Consider the following 18,833-nt stretch of genomic DNA (forward strand, 5'->3'; position numbering starts at 1 on the left):
AAAATGAGATACCACTATATAAGTAGTAGTACATACCAAAATCCAGAATACTAACCCAATTGCTGACATGGGTACTAACCCAATTGCTGACATGGGTGTTGAACACCAGGAACTCTCATTCATTGCTGGTAGGGATGCAAAATGGTACAGCCACTTTGGAAGAGTTTGGCAGTTTCTTAGACAACTACACGTAGTCTTACCATGTGACCCAGTAATTGTCCTCCTTGGTATTTTCCCAAAGAATCTGAAGACTTACATCTGCACACAAACCTGCACACAAACATTCATGGCAGTTTATTCATAACTGCCAGAACTTAGAAGAAAGCAAGATATCCTTTAGTAGGTAAATGGATAAATAAACTAGGTCTGCTAGTTTATTTTTATTATTGGCGTGCTCAACACTGGCAGCCAATTCACCAGACAAGAAAATGGAAGCCAGGTAACAGTTTTATTCAAGAAGCCAGCAATCTTGGGGAAGAGTGAACTTCTTTAGTTCCAAAAGTCTTCTTCCTAATTTGCAGGTTAGCGAGAGAACTTTTAAAGGAATAAAGGGGAGATGGGGAGAGGGTATCAGATCGAGTTCCATGGTTGGTTCTGATGTCACGTGGTGGAGACTGGTATGAAACTTGGTTTGGGGTTGGTGTTCCTATATTCCATGCATCTCCCTGCAGTCAGCTCCTGAACTTCTTAAGCCTGCATCTGTTGAACGAACATTCTGATCAGCCAGGAGATCAGCAGCTGGCTTTTGTCAGTTCGCACGTAAAAAGGGAAAGAGGATGTACTTCACAGTTGCAGATGTCTCATTCCAAGCAGACTGTGAAAAGGAAAAGGAAGATGTATTCTGCGTGGTTACACATCCTTTTCTAAAGGGTGTTTTATAATTTTTAAAAATTTTTGTTTAATGACTTATTTGAAAAGCAGATTGAAAGAGAGAGCACCAGGGCTGGGACAGGCCAAAGCCAAGAACATGGAACTCCATCCAGGTCTCCCACATGGGTGACATGTGCATCTGAAGTACTTGGGCCATCATTTGCTTCTTTCCCAAATGCATTAGCAGAGAGTTGGATCAAAAGCAGAGTAGCTGGACTTTAACTGGCACTCTCAAATGGGGCCCCTGGTGTTTTATATTTTTATTACTGAATTGAGTATCTTTTTACATGTTAATTGGTCATTTATAATTCTGACTCTATGACAAGGCATGTTCACCTCTGCTAATTTTTCCACTAGAGTCTCCTTTTATTCTTAAAGAGCAGTGTCCTTGAAAATTTAATAGGGAATTGTATTTTTAAATTTTATTTTTAAATTTTAATTTTAGTTTGAGAGACAGTAAGAGACAGGCAGAGAAAGAGCTTCCATCTGCTGGTTCATTCTACAACATGCCTGCAACAGCCAGAGCTGGGGCAGATTGAAAGCAGAAATTTAGAACTCTGAGTCTCTCATGTGGGTAGCAGGTACCCTAGTTCTGCTGCCTCCCAAGTGCGTATCAGTAGGAACCTGGAATCAGAAAAGAAGCCAAGGCTCAAACCCAGATTTTCCGATGTGGAATGTGGGCATCTTAACTGCTGTGCTAAACACCTGCCCCTGTATACCAAAATTTCAAATGCACACGCCCTTTGAACAGGTGCACTGGTGCAATTGTTTATCCTAGAAATGAATTCACAAAAGAATGTACACATGGAATGCTGATGCCTACAGAATAGCTTGTACATCAACAGGGATATTAAATAAGTTAAGGTACACCCATAGAGTGGAATACTATTTAGCTGTTAAAGAATAAGTTGTGGGGGCTGGCGCTGTGGGGCAGCAGGTAAAAGCTGCAGCTTGCTCTGCCGGGATCCAGTGTCGTCACTGGTTCGAGTCCCGGCTACTCCACTTCCAATCCAGATCCCTGCTAATGCGCCTGGGAAAGCAGCAGAGGATGACCCAAGTGCTTAGGGAGACCCAGGTGAAGCTCCTGGTTCCTGGTTCCTGGTCTGGCCCAGTCTTGGCCATAGCGGCCATCTGGGGAGTGAACCAGTAGATGGAAGATCCGTCTCTCATCTCTCTGTGTTAACTCTGCCTTTCAAATAAATAAATGTTAAAAAAAAAAAAAAAAGAATAAGTTGTGTGGGCTGCAAAATTAAATTGTGATCCCGTTAAGCGTTTTAAAATACATATACACGAGTACTTTTTCACCAAACAAGAGGTTTATTAAATGCTATACACAAAACATTGACAGTAGTTAGCTCTGGGGAATGAGGCACTTTTGATTTTACCATCTTTGCACAAATTGATTCTTTACATATATAATCTGCATAAAATAATCTGTACAGTTTGCTGACCTGAACTATTGGTTGATCTTCCATTTCTGTGAAGACTCCCGAAGAGTGAGATTCGTCTTTGTGTTTGCTATTCTGTCGCGTTTTAACTGAAAGCCCCTCCGTAAACGTGTGACGCGCTCGGGCCGTGCAGGTGCCCCGGGCATCGCGCGTTGGCCCGAGGCCCGCGCGGGCGGGCGTGGGGCGGCGCTCCGCCCGACGCACCACAGAGAGGAGCGGCCGCGCTCCTAGAGAGGCGCGAGCCGCCGGAAGCTGCGCGTTGAGCGCCGGCACCGGGAGACCGGAGACCGTTGACTCTTAGCTCTGGGTGTGAGACGCGCTCTCGGCCCTTGTCCTCGTCGCAGGGAGCCCCGGGGAGACTCACCCGCCCAGCGAGACGCCGCGGCCCGGCCTCTGGGGAGACTGGCCGGCACCTCCCAGGCCTCCGCGTTCCGGTGGGAACGAGCCTTTCGCGAGGTCGGCTACATCTTTGTTGTGTACAGTTCCTAAACTTTAATGGTCTTTTAACCAGCAGTGAAACACACACGCTTATTGAGTGTCTACCGTGTGCCAGGCGCTATGCGAGGTGCAGGGGTGCAATCTTAGATACAGCCCGCCCCCTCCGCCCGAGGGTGCCCTGGCTACTGGCATCTCGGGTACATCTGCGTGCCTTCGTCAAGAAGTCCAGCAGTGTTTGTTGACTACCAGGTACGTGCCGGGCTCTTGGAGTATATAAGCTCCTGTGTTTAGGAGCATGTCGGGGTGAAGTGAAATGGAGAGAGGGGCGTGGCTTCAGGTTTGTATGGTACACCCCACCTCCACCTGCGTGGCCTAGAGACAGAATAGTTTTCCCGGTCTGTACTTAGTTGGCATTTGCCCTGGGCGTTGGGAGTTTACCATTGGAAGCACAGTGGTGGTGTAAAGGACAGAAGATGGAGACTTGTTGAGTAGCCAGCATGGCAGTGACTTTCGTGAAGGTAGAGGTGAATTTAAATGAGGACTTAGCTGTATGTCTGAAAATAATGAGGCACTCGAAAAGTTGAGATAAATTGAACCTGGGGGATTGAATTTCATCCAAGGAGAAGTATTCAGACGTTCTTTGAGAAGGTTGGTAGGAAAAGCAAACCTTGCAGTCATGCGACAGCAGTCAACATGGAAGCCTTCCTGCTTGACGTTTGCACTGACAGGTAATCAAGCAGTGAGTTCTGCGGCAGACACCAGCTGAGTGTGTGTCCTCTAATTCAAGTCGCATGTGACATGTTCTACCTGGAGAGAGTGACATCCCACGGGTTGAGGGCTCAGTCCCAGAGGACTGCGCCCCACTTCCTTATGTCAACCATAAGCACCAGGTGGTTTTTCTTGTGCTTCTGACGGACTGGCTGTAAACCGTGTTTCCATTACCCTCTCTTTGGATTTGGTTCATTTCCTAGGGTGGCTCACAGAACTCAGGAAAGCATACAGTGTTTACTGGTATATTGCAAAGGGTTTTCCCAGTGATGTGGATGAAGAGTTGCACAGGGCAAAGTATGCGAGAAGGGGCATGGGGCATCCACACCACTCTCCACATGTTCTGCTGTCCAGCAGGTCCCCAAATCCTCTCCTTGTGGGTTGAGGAGCCTTCATTACAGAGATTAAGTCATTGGCTGTTGGCCGTCAACTCAACCTTCAGCCCGTCTCCACTCCCCTGAGGCTGGAGCTGGAAGTCCTAGCACACTAATGTTGCCTCAGTCTGTCTGCTGACCACCCCCATCCTGAAGCTACTCAGGAGCTTCCAGCTGTCAGTTGATCCTAAGCATACAAAGAGACATCCTCACTTCCAAGATTTCACGGATTTGAGGACAAATACCAAGTAAATATTTCATAGTGTCACAGGAGGTGTGTTGAATGTTGTCAGAATTGTGCATTGAGAAACTGCTAATCCTGTGACCATATAGAGAAGGGACTCAAGCAGGTCTATCACACAGAAAATTATTAGTCCTAGTTAATTAAACTGATAGTAGGATAAAAGGAAAGAACAGCTGCAAGAGGCGTTCTGTAGAAAGACTTGACTGATTTTAATCCTAAATGCATGGAAGATGGCAGTGATATGAATAGAAATGGACAAATACATGGTGAAATACAGCCTTGAGGGGATTTCAGTTTGGGATCTATTGAAATTATAGTGCAGGAGAATCCTATAGCTGGAGGTATCCTGCTGGCATTTCAAGTTGTAGGTCAGGGAAGTAAAAGGTCAGTTAGAACCAGACAGAGATTTGGGTGGTTTTGGAAGAGATAGATATTGACATTGTGATAGAGATCACAAAAGGAGAAAGCAAGGAGAGAGAAAAAAGGAACTTGACGCGTGTGTACTGTTTCAGTTATCTTAAAGGAAACCCTAAATTTAGTGACTTAAAACAGTTTCTCAGGATCTGTAGGCTGAGTGGTCAATTGTACTGCTGGTCTCACTTGGGAGTCACTCATATACAAGGTTTTCAAAAAGAATGCAAATGCATATTATGAAAAAACTGTGCATAGGTAAAATTTTTGCAGCAAAATAAACTTAATTTTTATATTTTTAAAACATTTATTTATTTATTTGAAAGGCAGAGTTACAGAGAAGCAGAGAAAGAGAGAGACAGAAAAAGATAGTCAGATAGCCACAGTGGCCGGAGCTGAACTGATCCGAAGCCAGGAGCTAGGAGCTTCTTCCAGGTCTCCCACGTGGGTGCAGGGGCCCAAGGACTTGGGCCGTCTTCTCCTCTCCCCGGCCATAGCAGAGAGCTAGATTGGAAGTGGAGCAGCCAGGACTCGAACCACCACCCATATGGGATGCCAGCACTGCAGGTGGTGGCTTTACTCGCTATGCCACAGCGCCAGCCTCAATTTTATTTTGAAAGTCAGAGTTAAAAGAGGAAGAGAGAGAGATCTTCCATCCTCTGGTTCACTCCCCAAATGACTGTAGTGGCCCAGGCTGGCCAAGCCAACGCCAGGAGTCAGGAGCTTCATCTGGGTCTCCCATGTGGGTGACAGGTCCCAAACACTTGGGCCATTCTCTGCTGCCTTTCCCAGGCCATTAGCAGGGAGCTGGATTGGAAGTGGAACAGTTGGGACACAAACCCCCACCCATAAGGGATGCTGGCATTGTAGGTGGTGGCTTTCCCTGCTGTGCCACAATGCTGGTCTCTTGTCTTTTAATTTCATTTTTCCATTAACTTTTTGAAGTATCCTCATATAGCTGCATTCAGCTGGTGAATCATCTGGGCACTAGGCCTAGGTGGGCTTTAGCTTGGAAGCCTTGGTTTTGATCCACATGAACTCTCTATATGGCCAGCTTGGGCTTCCTCACAGCATGGCAGTGTGCCAAGAGCTATAGGGGCATTTTCTCTCTTTCAGTGTCATTTCTACCATTCTTCATCGGTTAAAACACATCAGGGAAGGAGAAATAGACTGCCTCCTACTGGAGGAGTGAGTGGAAAACTGATTGCAAAAGGTGTTTGGGGATAGGAGACTTAGAGTCTACCACACTAACATTTAAACTAAAATACTCAATATGCAGAGATAAGTGAACTTCAGGACTGTATTATCCATCTACAAAGACACCTATGTAGGTCTTCCCCAGTAAAGTGACCCCTTTCCTCTGCTGAAGTGTAAGGGGCTCAAGCATTCTTGTTAACCCTTCTTCCCTCATTCTGTATCCCTTTTCTCTGGGTTCAACCCCTTAGTGTTCAAGAAATACTTAGGGTTCGCTTCTCCAATAGTAGAGGCAAGCAGTCTCAGCTTTTGAGTGCGTCCTACAGTGGAGACAAAGATATAAGTTAAGTTGCACAGCTTTGAAGCTTTTGTAATGTACATGTTATTGATCAGTTCCTATGCCTTAGATGTGTATTTGGGAAAACACTTCTGGAAGCATAGACCTTAGATAAGTGAACCTTTTTCTAGCCTCTAAACTCAACATGTATGAAGCTTTGCCAGGCTCTGCTCCTGAAAATGAAGACGGCCTTGTGAAAGTGAAGGTGGAAGACCCCACCTGGGAGCAGGGGTACAGCTCCCAAGAGGGCAGCCCCCACACTCAGGAGCTTTGCCGCCTGCGTTTCCGGCAGTTCTGCTACCAGGAGGCACCTGGTCCCCGAGAAGCTATGGCACAGCTCCGAGAACTTTGCCGTCAGTGGTTGAGACCAGAGATGCACACGAAAGAGCAGATCCTGGAGCTGCTGGTGCTGGAGCAGTTCCTGACCATCCTGCCAGAGGAGCTGCGGGCCTGGATGCAGATGTATCCTCTGCAGAGTGGGGAGGAGGCAGTGACCGTGCTGGAGAGTCTTGCGACAGGACGTGCAGACGCAGGACAGCAGGTGGGAAGGGAGTGTGTGAGATGGTGTGGAAGAAGAAGTGGAAACGTGTGTCTGTTCATTTTTAACTTTTTATTTAGAAATAATTTATAACCTATAGAAGCATTGGGAGAACAATACAAATAACGTTCACTCCTCACCCAGATTCACCGGTTGTTAACATTTGTTTCATGCTGTGTTTGTTCCCCTGTCCTGCACATACTCTTTTCAAGTGTGTTGTCCCAGTAGTGTTGTTTGTAGAATGAATTATATTGATCCAGCATATAAGCTAGCATTACATGTTGCATTTAGTTGCATGAATTTGCTCAGTCTTTCTCTGTCATGACATTGATGTTTTTGAAAGATGTACTCCTGTTTTATTGGAGTTTTTGATTTGTTTTATATTTTCTCATGATTAGTTCTAGCCTGTACATTTTGGCTAGCATGTCATAGAGCTGATGTATTCTCCTTAGTTTAGCACTTCAGGAAGCAAACATAATGGTTTATCCCACTACTGGTGAGTTTACAGTGGAATCTGACAGATTTCCCCATGAGAAAATTACCATCTTCCCTAAGTAATTTGTGGGAGACCTTTTGAGACAGTGTACTTACCCATTCACACACTGGTTTATCATCCGTCTGTTTTTTGTGTCTCTTTTTCTGGGCAAGGATCCTTTGTCTGTCTTACCTGCCATGTTTGCTGCTGCATCCCCAGCACATAGAACAGGGCCTGGCTCTTTGTGGGTATACAGGCCATATTTGCTGAATAAATTAACGCCTGTATCCCACTTGTAGTGTCTTTAGAGGATTAAATGGAGTTTGTGGTAATCCCTATCTGCTGTTTAGTCCAGTTCCCTTTAGGATGCTTTTTCAAGGTGAATCGTTTGTCTCCAGGCCTCTTTCTACATTCAGGGACAAGACATGCACCTAGTGGTAACAGAATATCAAGGAACCTCTTTGGAGTGTCAGGGTCTCCAGCTGTTGCCTGAGGTAACCACCCTGAAGTGTGAACCTCCACAGCTTCCCCAAGAAGTGAGTGGTGAGTGCCAGAGGGTGAGTTTAGTGAGGACAGAGGGACCAAGCCACCAATAGCTGCATGTCTTCTTAGTAGAAACTTGTGTGTATCTTCAAGTTTTTGTTTCTGTTTTTATATGCATCGTGAAATGATTACCAGAAGTTGTCATTGTCTGTTACCTCACAGTTAACCTCATGAGTGTGTGTAAGAATATTACATAAGACCTCCCAGCAAATTTCAAATATGCAATATGTTGTTATTTGCTATAACCATATTATGTGTTACATCTGCAGAACTTACTACAATTTTGTACCCTTTGACCAACATCATTCTGTTTTCTGTCTCATCCTATATCTAAGCAGGCTTTTAAAATCTGGGAATTGTAAAATGTTAGACTTCTAAGGTCTTATTCATACCGTCAATTAATAGTTGTGCCAGCACCGTGGCTCACTAGGCTAATCCTCCGCCTAGCGGCGCCGGCACACCGGGTTCTAGTCCCAGTCGGGGCGCCGGATTCTTTCCCGGTTGCCCCTCTTCCAGGCCAGCTCTCTGCTGTGGCCAGGGAGTGCAGTGGAGGATGGCCCAAGTGCTTGGGCCCTGCACCCCATGGGAGACCAGGAGAAGTACCTGGCTCCTGCCATTGGATCAGCGCGGTGCGCTGGCCGCAGCGCGCCGGCCGTGGCGGCCATTGGAGGGTGAACCAACAGCAAAGGAAGACCTTGCTCTTTGTCTCTCTCTCTCTCTCTCTCACTGTCCACTCTGCCTGTCCAAAAAAGAAAAGAAATTAGTAGTTGTGAAAACTGTACAGAAGAGAATTTAAATGACTTGTCTGGTGTCAACAGAGCCAAATCTACCTCTTGAATTTTAATCTCCTAACATTTGACCAAAACTTTCTCTACCACATGTCTCTATTCTACAGTTCTAATTATACTCTACCAAAAAACAGAGTGGCTCAAGCATAGGCTGGAATGGATATTGTGTTATACTGTACTACTCCACAGGAAGCACTCATTTCCCCAGCTGTTAGTAGAGTCGGGCAGAGGCTGTGGCTCTTGGTCACACCCCTCTGTGGGAATTGCTCTCAGTAGATTGGCTGCTGCTCCCAGACGTCCTACATCTGCTTTGCCTTGTCTCTGCTCCCTGTCTTTCCATTCTGTGTTATCTGCTTGCTCTTAGCTTTTTTACCTTTCTTCCCCTCTTTATTTAATCTTGATTGTTTAGTTTCTCTTTATGTATGTGAAAATGCATCCACTTACTACGAGTTTATAAACTCCACTCCGTTTTGTGGGTGGGACTTTATAAAGTTGTAGAATTTCAGGCCCCTGACACAGTGAAAATAGCTGCGGTGCTCTATTTGAGACAGTAAGGTCCACATCTCAGTTTGGATATTTAGCAAATGTGAGACTCGGGGTGGGCAACAAAGGGTACTCCTAAAGGTCATCTTGTCTCACTTAGGACTCTTGTCTCCTTGCTCTCCAGGGTTTGCTCCTCAGGGACCAGCCATTCTCCAGGAAGAAAGCTCCAGAGACAAGACAGCAGTGCCTGAGCTAAACCCATCCAGGTTCCAGGTGAGCAGAGTGCCCAGGCTTGTGGAAACCTCAGTAGCAGCCCTCCTCCTAACTGGTTCTTTGCTCTTCTGTCGGCTCACGCTCCTTACCCCGAAAACATTTCAGGTGGCACAGTGCATCTGCTTTCACTGTGTCACGGAGTGTCACAGATCGTGTGTATGTCATCCCAGGGCTTTTGTTGATTACATGCTTTTACCTCGCTTCATACCATGCTTAGAGGGTGCATCCAGACCTCAAGGTATGGCAGGCAAGGGTGGAGTGAGGCCCCTGGTTTCCAAAATTACCTCCTCTGATTTGATGACAAGTGATATTTTATCTTTAGGGGTCTCTGGTTTCTCTCTCTAGCTTAAGAAGCAGGACATTTTCTCACATTGCTTTATACTGTCAGTGGTCAGCACATATCTAACTAATTCACCCCAGAATTATGTATTTCAAAATGAAAATTCTTGGACATGATAATACCTGAGCAAATAACAAAGTAATTAGATGTTTACCCTAATATATAAACAGTAAATCTAAATTAAGGAGGAATAAAAGAATCAGAAGTCTCCAAAAATTGAAGGGCCCTGGTATAGGTGAACAGTAGAATGAAATTAGTATTGAGGGGCCAGTGCTGTGATGTAGAGGATAAAGCCTTTGCCTGCAGTGCCAGGATCTCATTTGGGCACCAGTTCGAGTCCCGCCTGCTCTACTTCTGATCCAACTCCCTGCCAATGTGCCTGGAAAAGCAGTGGAGGATGGCCCAAGTGCTTGGGCCCCTGCACCCACATGGGAGACCTGAAAGAAGCTCCTGGCTTCTGGCTTCAGACTGTGGCCATTTGGGGAGTGAACTAGCAGATGGAAGACCTCTCTCCTCTCTCTCTGTATCTCTGTTTTCAAATACATAAAATTCAAAAATATTTTTTTAAAAAGAAAAAATTAATTTTGAATCAGGTAATTAAAGACAAGAAAGAGAAAGAGAGAGAGAGAGAACGAAAGAAAGAACCTTGAGATAGGGGTAAGATGTGGCTTGAATTATGTCTCCTACAAGAGGTGTTGAAGTCCTAATCCCATGAACCTGTGAATATGACCTGATTTGGAAATAGACTCTTTTTTTTTTTTTTTTTTTTTTTTTTGACAGAGTGGACAGTGAGAGAGAGAGAGAAAGGTCTTCCTTTGCCGTTGCTTCACCCTCCAATGGCCACCACAGCCGGCATGCTGCTGCCGGCGCACCATGCTGATCCAAAGGCAGGAGCCAGGTGCTTCTCCTGGTCTCCCATGCGGGTGCTGGGCCCAAGCACCTGGGCCATCCTCCACTGCACTCCCTGGCCACAGCAGAGAGCTGGCCTGGGGCAACCGGGACAGAATCCAGCGCCCTGACTGGGACTAGAACCCAGGGTGCCGGCGCCATAGGCGGAGGATTAGCTTATTGAGTCACGGCGCTGGCCTGGAAATAGGCTCTTTGTAGACGTAATCAATGGGGTTATACTGGATACTAAATCCAGTGACTAGTGTCCTTATAAGAAGGCCATCCAAAGAGGGAAAATGCCATGTGAGGACAGAGGCAGAGGTTGTGTGGTCCATCTACAGGCTCAGGGAACACCACGCATTGCCAGCAACCATCAGAAGCTAGGAGGGGCCAGAGAAGCCCTCCCTTAGAGCTGTCAGAGACAGCATGGCCCTGCTGATGCCTTGATTTCAGACCTAGAGTCTCTACATTTCTGTCACTTTGTTAGGAGAGCCCAAGGACACCAATATAAATATGTTGAGGCCAATGAATTGACAAAGGGAAAAGATTTAAAGGAGGTGGGCTTTTTAGTATCAGAATAATTCTGTACTTTGACTTAGGACTGGTGGAGTGATAAGGAAAAGAAAACACATCTTCTGTCTTAAGCCCTCCCCCACTCCCGGTAGCAAAACAGACATTCAATCTGTAAAATTCTGGGCACTGTGGCCCTGGCAGACAACAGGGGAGAGGATAAATGCTGGAAAATTGAGCAGAAAGTCAGGAAAGTAATAAAAAGCCAAGAGAGGCCGGCGCCACGGCTCAATAGGCTAATCCTCCACCTGCAGCGCTGGCACACCGGGTTCTAGTCCCAGTTGGGGTGCCGGATTCTGTCCCGGTTGCTCCTCTTCCAGGCCAGCTCTCTGCTGTGGCCCAGGAGTGCAGTGGAGGATGGCCCACCTTGGGCCCTGCACCCGCAAGGGAGACCAGGAGGAGGCACCTGGCTCCTGGCTTCAGATCAGCGTAATGCGCCTGCCATAGCGGCCACTTGTGGGGTGAACCAACATAAAAAGGAAGACCTTTCTCTCTGTCTCTCTCTCTCACTGTCTAACTCTGCCTGTCAAAGAATAAAAAAATTAAAAAATAAAAAGCCAAGAGATAGGTCTTGGGAACAGAGTCAGATAAAGGTAGAAAACCATAGATGCCGCCCAAATAAATATTTCTAACCTAGATATCTTATGACTGCTTTTGAAATATTTTAAAATGATGTTTATTAATGAGACTCAGTGAGAGCTCTGCATTTATATCAAGTTCCAAGTCTCAGAACTTCTCAATTATATATTTGTAATCAGTTCAGGTACATTTCTAGTAACTACAATATTGTGTGTTTTTTTTTTTAGAGTTTTTATTTATTTATTTGAGAGGTAGAGTTACAGACAGTGAGAGAGAGAAACAGAGAAAAAGCTCTTCAGTCCATTGGTTCACTCCCCAGGGGCCACAATGGTTGGAGCTGCACCAATCTGAAGCCAGGAACCAGGTGCTTCTTCCCATCTCCCACACGGGTTCAGGGGCCCAAGGACTTGGGCCATCTTCTGCTGCTTTCCCAGGCCACAGCAGAGAGCTGGACTGGAAGAGGAGCAGCCGGGACTAGAACCGGTGCCCATATGGGATGCCAGCACTGCAGGTGGAGGATTAACCTACTGTGCCACAGTGCTGACACTGAAATGCCATATGGGGCGCCAGTTCCTATCCTGGCTACTCCTCTTTAGAACCAGCTCTCTGCTTGTGGCCTAGGAAAGCAGTGGAAGATGGCCCAAGTGTTTGCGCCCCTGCACCTACGAGGAAGATCTGGTAGAAGCTCCTGGCTCCTGACTTCGGATTCGTCCAGCTCCAGCCATTGTAGCCATCTGGAGAGTGGATGGAAGATCCCTCTCTCTCTCTCTCTCTCTCTCTCTCTCTCTCTCTCTCTGCCTCTGCCTCTCTAACTCTACCTCTGAAATAAATAGATAAAATCTTTAAAAAAAAAAAAAAAAGTGAGTAGAACACATTAAATGAATCAAGTTTGGTGATGTCTTTATTCCATGTAAGCCTCCTTCACTGTAACATGATTAAATTACTTGTTCCCCAGTTTTCTGCTGTAAAAAAATTTCAAGATTCTTAGAATTAAGTGTGTCTACTTGATATTGATTATGGGTTTATTCAGCAGTACTCCTAGAAGTCCTGCAGGATGCAGGACAGTGTGCTGTAGCGTGGGACCATGGGACAGGGGACCATGGCAGGCTGTCTAGCATTTCTGGCCTCACCCTCTGAATGGCACTGGCATGAAGTGGTGATGGGGCATCATTGCTATACCCAGAAAGGTTCCCGCAGAATTCCTACAGAATACACTGAGGGCACCATTGGGCTGCCTTGTGGTGTTCAGCACAGTGAAAGTTAGGAGACCATTGTTTGCCTTTTAGATGTTGGTGAAGACCGAGGGCGAGGGAAGTCCAGCTTTTGCCCCAGAGCGGTGGTCACATCTGGCTCTGGCGAAGAGGAACCCGCGTGAGAACTCGGCCCAGAAGATGACCTGCGTCAGTCTGATGAGTAAGGACGGGCTCTGGCTGCTCCCCTGTGCTTGCTGTCCTTCTCCCATCACTGACGTGGCCCACGCTTCCCGCAGACCCTCACCCTTCCTTTCCTCTGCTCTCTACTCCTGGACTTGGCTCAGCCTTTGCCACCTGGTGTCCCTCCCAATCACGTTTCCTTCTGTAGTGGAACCACCCTGCTTACTATGAACGTCTCTGAGCCTCCTTCCCCAAGTCCCACAGTGATTCCTCCTCGGCTTCCTTTTTACTTCGCTATCGAGGGGTCCGTATAACTTGTCGTTTTCCGATATCCTTTTACATGTGGGAAGCCCATGGATGCTTCTGCCTGTCCCTTCACCACAGGGAAGTTCTCTTCCCTGAGAGCAGTTTTGGCCATGTTTAATTTTCCTTGAATGTGCTGTGCCCCGCTGGGCCCCCTCCCCAGCAGGACTTTGGTGCCCTAAATGATTTTTCTTATTTCCCTCCCATACTCTACCTTATTTTGTAGGCTTCCTGAAACCATGACCCCTGAGATACCTGTCAATGTTTTGTTTTAATTTGACGTATCTATTCCTTACCCTGGAGGGTTTTTTCCTAAATTCGTGTAACAAGTGACATTTCAATCACTAATGTACTATTACAGATGAAGAAATTGTGACTAAAGATGGATTGACTAATGTAGAGCAAGAAACTTCCAAAGAAATGGAACAGGGTGGAAAGACTTCAGCAGAACCCAACAGGTGAGTGTTCTGGCTCTGGTAGATCAAATCATAGATCTAAGACTGAATTGGAATGAAACAAAAGAAACTAATCAGTGAAAAGCCTGCTTCCCCGAAGAGTACAGGACAGATGCCACCATCACTTCTGTGATCAAGACGGATGCCAAGAGGGTGACCTGTCAATATACGTAATTGTACAAAACCTTCAAGGTAGCACACACTTGGCTCCAAGAACCCTGACCTGACCCAGTCTGTCCTGCTTGATAATTCTTCCTCGGGCTTCCTTATGCTTTCATGGAGCTGTAGATAAACAAACATAAAGAGAATTTAGATGGGAGGGAATATCTACAAGCGAGGCTGCCATGACAGTTAAGAAAGAAATACTAGAACAAAGAGGGTGTTTTCAACCTCTGTTAGGAGAGCTGAACAAGAGATGGATCAAAAGGAAAGTCACTCTGATAAAGAAGGAAAATTAATGATAGGAGCAGGTGTTTCATGAATGTTAGTTGTGGGAATGAGTCAGTGTAATACATACTCCTAAAACTGAAAGGTAGGGAGCAAATCCCAGGCAGAGGGTTGGCTTCTGGTGAGGCCATTAACTCCTTAGAGACTTGAGAAAAAAGGAGAAAGCAAACAGGTGGGATGCTTAGGCTAAGGAACAGGGCAGTACTGATGTTCAGTCATTTTAAGGAAGCAGGGAACTAACTCTCAGCTAAAGTTGAAATGACTTGAAGCTTAAGAGATGTAAAATTTTCATTAAGCTAGTGAGGACTGAGCCACGCTGCACTAAAAAGAAATCTAATATTCAGGGGCTTGGTGCAGAGTTATTACTGGAGAATAGGAGTGTGCTACTGTGCCTGTCATGTGCATGCAGCATCAGTAACTGAAGCCGTGGCTCACGATGTCTGTAACAGTCTGAAGGTGAGCTGTTCCACATTTAGTGCAGCAGCTTAACCATGATGTCGAAGCTGCAGCCTACTCAGATCTGCACCTCCCTGCTCGTCTCCCACCCTACTTCCTTGCCTCACTCGTTTTCCCATTTCCCTCACCAGATTGGGCTTAATGCACTTGTAGCTCTGAGAGTCTAGAGTTCTGCTTGGAAAGGCTCTGTGCCATGACAGAATTTAAAGACTGCTGCCAAAGTGGAGAGTGGCAGGGGCCTCTGGGATGAATGTGTTGAAAGCGATTTGCAGGTAGACACTGAAGACACCCAGAACAGTAAATGCATTAGTAAATACATACATGTAGTGCGAGTTAAATTAAAACACACTCTTCTTACAACTTCTTCCCCCTTTTGTCTTCTAAAAGTAGACTAGTTTACAGATAAGACACTAGTAAATGCAAATATCTAGAATTAAAAAAAAAACTTTTTTTTTTTTTTTTTTTTTTTTTGACAGAGTGGATAGTGAGAGAGAGAGAGACAGAGAGAAAGGTCTTCCTTTGCCGTTGGTTCACCCTCCTGTGGCCGCTGTGGCCCGTGCACTGCAGCCGGCGCACCGCGCTGATCCAAAGGCAGGAGCCAGGTGCTTCTCCTGGCCTCCCATGGGGTGCAGGGCCCAAGCACCTGGGCCATCCTCCACTGCACTCCCAGGCCACAGCAGAGAGCTGGCCTGGAAGAGGGGCAACCAGGACAGAATCCCCCGACCGGGACTAGAACCTGGGGTGCCGGCGCTGTAGGCGGAGGATTAGCCTATTGAGCCATGGCACCAGCCAAAAAAAACTCTAAAAATTTAATTTACTTCCTTGAAAACCCCATACAAATCCATTAATTTGCAATGAATTTGAGTTCCTTTTTTGTTTTGTTTTGTTTTTCCCAAGAGAATTATGTCACCAGATGACTGTAGAGCTAGGAGAGGCTAATTCCTCCTGTGTTCACAAATTTTCTGAGAGGTGTGAGGAGACCTGGTAAATTACCACCTCCTTCCTTGTCCAAGTTCAAGAACAATTGACAGGGACATGGGAGTACAGCAGATGCTTCTGGAAGCCTCAACTTTACCACTGACAGAAGGCAGACTGGAGGAAATGGCTCAGAGACAGAGCTAAACAGGCTTGCACTAGCAGAGAAGGAGTAGAGCGGGTGTCTTCCTGAACAGGGCAGAAAGGAAAGTGGAATGTCTGTAGAGGGAGGGGCTGCACAAAGGATGTCAGATTTGCTTCTCCTGGAATTCACGGTTAGTTATGACCTGAGGAGTGAGTGAGAGGTGGGAGAGGCCAGAAAATTTAATTCTACCTGAAATCCTCCCTACAGAATTCTGAGCAGTGACAAGCAGCCAACCCCCCAACCTTCTGTCTGTCCTGCCCTGGGTTACAAAAGATTTCTGCTTCAGATTTGTCATGTGTGAGAGGCTGAGACGAGGACTTGGTAGCATGTACTCTTTTTACTTTCCCAGAGATTGCGCGCCTCACATCCCTGGTAGTACTGCTGTTCCCACTGAAAGGACGGTCTCCCATTTGAATACGCTGAAGGCCCGTCTCCCACGGGATTCGTGGGCCCGGATGCACATCGCATCCTTGCAGTATGCCGCAGGAGACATTACCCGGAAAGGGAGAAAAAAGGACAAAGCTCGAGTGAGTGAATTGCTCCAAGGACTCGCGTTTTCTGATGACTCAGATGTGGAGGAAGATAACGAGTCCGAGACCCAGCCTGCTCAGAAGAAGCCGAAGGTGTCTGGTGTCCCGGAGAGGAACTGGACTAAACGAGACATTCAGCCCAACTTTCCAAGCTGGTCGGCATTGGATTCTGGACTTTTAAATCTCAAGAGTGAAAAGTTGAACCCAGTAGAGCTCTTTGAGTTATTTTTTGATGATGAAACATTCAATTTGATTGTCAATGAAACCAATAATTATGCTTCTCAAAAAAATGTCAACTTGGAAGTCACAGTTCAGGAAATGAGGTGTGTGTTTGGTGTCCTGCTTTGGAGTGGATTTGTAAGGCGTCCCAGGAGGGAAATGTATTGGGAAGTCTCTGATGCTGATCAGAACCTGGTCAGAAATGCCATTAGAAGGGATAGATTTGAATTGATTTTCTCATACTTGCATTTTGCAGATAACAGCCACCTAGATCAAAAGGATAAGTTTTCAAAATTGAGGCCTCTCATAAAGCAAATGAATAAAAATTTCCTCTTGTATGCTCCCCTAGAAGAATATTACAGCTTTGATAAATCAATGTGTGAATGCTTTGATAGTGACCAATTCCTGAACGGAAAGCCTATTAGAATCGGCTATAAAATTTGGTGTGGCACAACCACACAGGGTTATCTGGTTTGGTTTGAGCCCTATCAAGAAGAATCAACCATGGAGGCAGATAAGGATCTTGATCTTGGATTAGGTGGAAATCTAGTGATGAATTTTGCTGATGTCCTTTTAGAGAGAGGTCAGTATCCCTATCACCTGTGTTTTGATAGCTTCTTTACAAGTGTCAAATTAGTGTCAGCTTTGAAGAAAAAGGGCGTGAAGGCAACAGGAACAATACGTGAGAATAGGACTGAAAAATGTCCACTGATGAACTCAGAACATATGAGAAAAATGAAGAAGGGGCATTTTGATTTTCGAGTGGAAGAAAATGATGAGATAATTTTGTGCCGTTGGCATGGCGATGACATTATCAGTCTGTGCTCCAATGCTGTAGGCATAGAACCAGTCAGTGAGATAAGTTGTTTTGCTGACGATCAAGAGATCCCTCAGGTAAGTCAACCGTCCATTGTGAAATTGTTTGATGAATGCAGGAAAGGTGTAGCTAAAATGGATCAAATTATTTCCAAATATAGGGTAAGAATAAGGAGCAAGAAGTGGTACTCAATTTTGGTGAGCTACATGATTGATGTAGCTGTGAACAATGCATGGCAGTTACACAGAGCCTGCAACCCAGGTGCCTCTCTAGACCTACTGGATTTTCGAAGATGCATTGCCCATTTCTACTTGGGACATGATACTAATCTGCCAGATTAAGGCAAATCAAATGGAAGTAGAATGGACCAAAAGACACAGAAAATTCTAACTACACATTAGATTGTATCCTACCAAAGCAAATTTGATGTATATAATGAAACTAAGTAATTAAGTAGTATTTTTAAATCAGATGTTTATATAGAATTTCAAATACTATTATAAAAATTACCTGTGAAAATGTTGACCTCCAGTGGTACCTTTCTCTGTCTAATTTTGTGTCAGGTGTGGGAAATCACTTATTTGCTGGATTATTTTGTGCAGTTAAAAAGAATGAAATCCTGCCTCTTTAAAAACATTTTCTTTAGAGAATGCCAATTTAAAAATGCAGGCAATGTCAGTACCATAGAATGGCACTAAATCCACAGTCCAAAATAGAAGTAGAGCCCATAAGTAGTGATGATCTAAATAAAACATGGGTAATAAGAGGCTGAAGACTGCAGCATTGGTGAGAAAACTGGCTCAGGTTGTGTGTAGGTGAGGAGGGCTGCCTGGATGTTCAGAGAGGAGAGAACCCTGAAGAAAAGTCCAAAGGTAGATCAATGCCTGTGATATGCAAAGTGGGTCCTGCTCCAACTGTGAGTTAGCAGAAGTCAAAAAAGGGAGCACACAGTGCAACAGAGTAACAGGAGAGTCATGAGAAGGAAAGATAAAAGAGTTAAGTTGACATCATACTCCTGAGGAAACTACCAAAGGAGATTAATGAATGGGTCTGGAATTAGTGTCACCAGTGATAGATAATCCAATGAGAAATGGAAAAGGCAAACCGTAGGAACTGTGACTTCCTCGTCTGGTATTAGTCCACAGGGTAAGGAGAAGACTGATTCCCTTATTCTGTGGGTTACAATCATAGTAACTTCATTTACTTTCAAGTCCTACCATTTATAGTCCCATTCCTGGCAGAAAGGCAAGTGATGAGGCTTGAATTCTTGACATGCATAGTTGTGGTGGAAGTGTAAGCCATGTGTAAACAGAGACAAATTCACAGATTCAACACAAGATTCTCGAAAATAGAAGTTCATTATTTTCTGTAATTGGTCTGGTTAGTTTCTGCTTTGAAGTGATGAAGTGTCTGGTTTATGTAAGAGCCTACCTACAAAAGTCACATTGCAGAAGAGGTCAACACATTTATTATTTTTTTAAGATTTATTTATTTGAAAGTCAGTTACAAAGAGAGAGAGAAGGAGAGAGAGAGAGAGAGAGAGGTCTATCTG

General features: G+C 45.4%; 1 protein-coding gene and 1 long non-coding RNA gene across 10 annotated transcripts; one reads left to right on the forward strand and one right to left on the reverse strand.

Moving 5' to 3' along the window:
- Positions 1–429: 429 nt before the first annotated feature.
- LOC127493241 (uncharacterized) lies at positions 430–2,496 on the reverse strand. The gene is made up of 2 exons (XR_007923359.2): positions 2,322–2,496; positions 430–814 (listed from the first exon to the last, which is right to left on the reverse strand). It is a non-coding gene; the product is annotated as an uncharacterized LOC127493241 (long non-coding RNA).
- A 29-nt stretch (positions 2,497–2,525) lies between these two features.
- PGBD1 (piggyBac transposable element derived 1) lies at positions 2,526–17,806 on the forward strand. Of its 9 annotated transcripts, none has more exons than XM_051855052.3 (7): positions 2,526–3,005; positions 6,240–6,625; positions 7,496–7,640; positions 9,096–9,184; positions 12,848–12,974; positions 13,599–13,695; positions 16,065–17,806. In XM_051855052.3, the coding sequence occupies exons 2-7, from the start codon at positions 6,413–6,415 to the stop codon at positions 17,620–17,622; spliced, it is 2,229 nt and encodes a 742-aa protein (XP_051711012.1). In that variant the 5' UTR covers positions 2,526–3,005; positions 6,240–6,412; the 3' UTR covers positions 17,623–17,806. The 9 variants fall into 9 exon arrangements, with proteins under 9 accessions (XP_051711012.1, XP_089190519.1, XP_002714187.1 ...); XM_002714141.6 differs by having other exon boundaries at positions 2,549–3,005; positions 6,216–6,625; XM_051855051.3 differs by having other exon boundaries at positions 2,556–2,774; positions 6,216–6,625.
- Positions 17,807–18,833: the final 1,027 nt, after the last annotated feature.

This window comes from Oryctolagus cuniculus, chromosome 5 (genome assembly GCF_051225735.1).
Source record: "Oryctolagus cuniculus isolate XC-2025 breed Fujian yellow rabbit chromosome 5, ASM5122573v1, whole genome shotgun sequence".
Lineage (NCBI taxonomy): Eukaryota > Metazoa > Chordata > Mammalia > Lagomorpha > Leporidae > Oryctolagus > Oryctolagus cuniculus.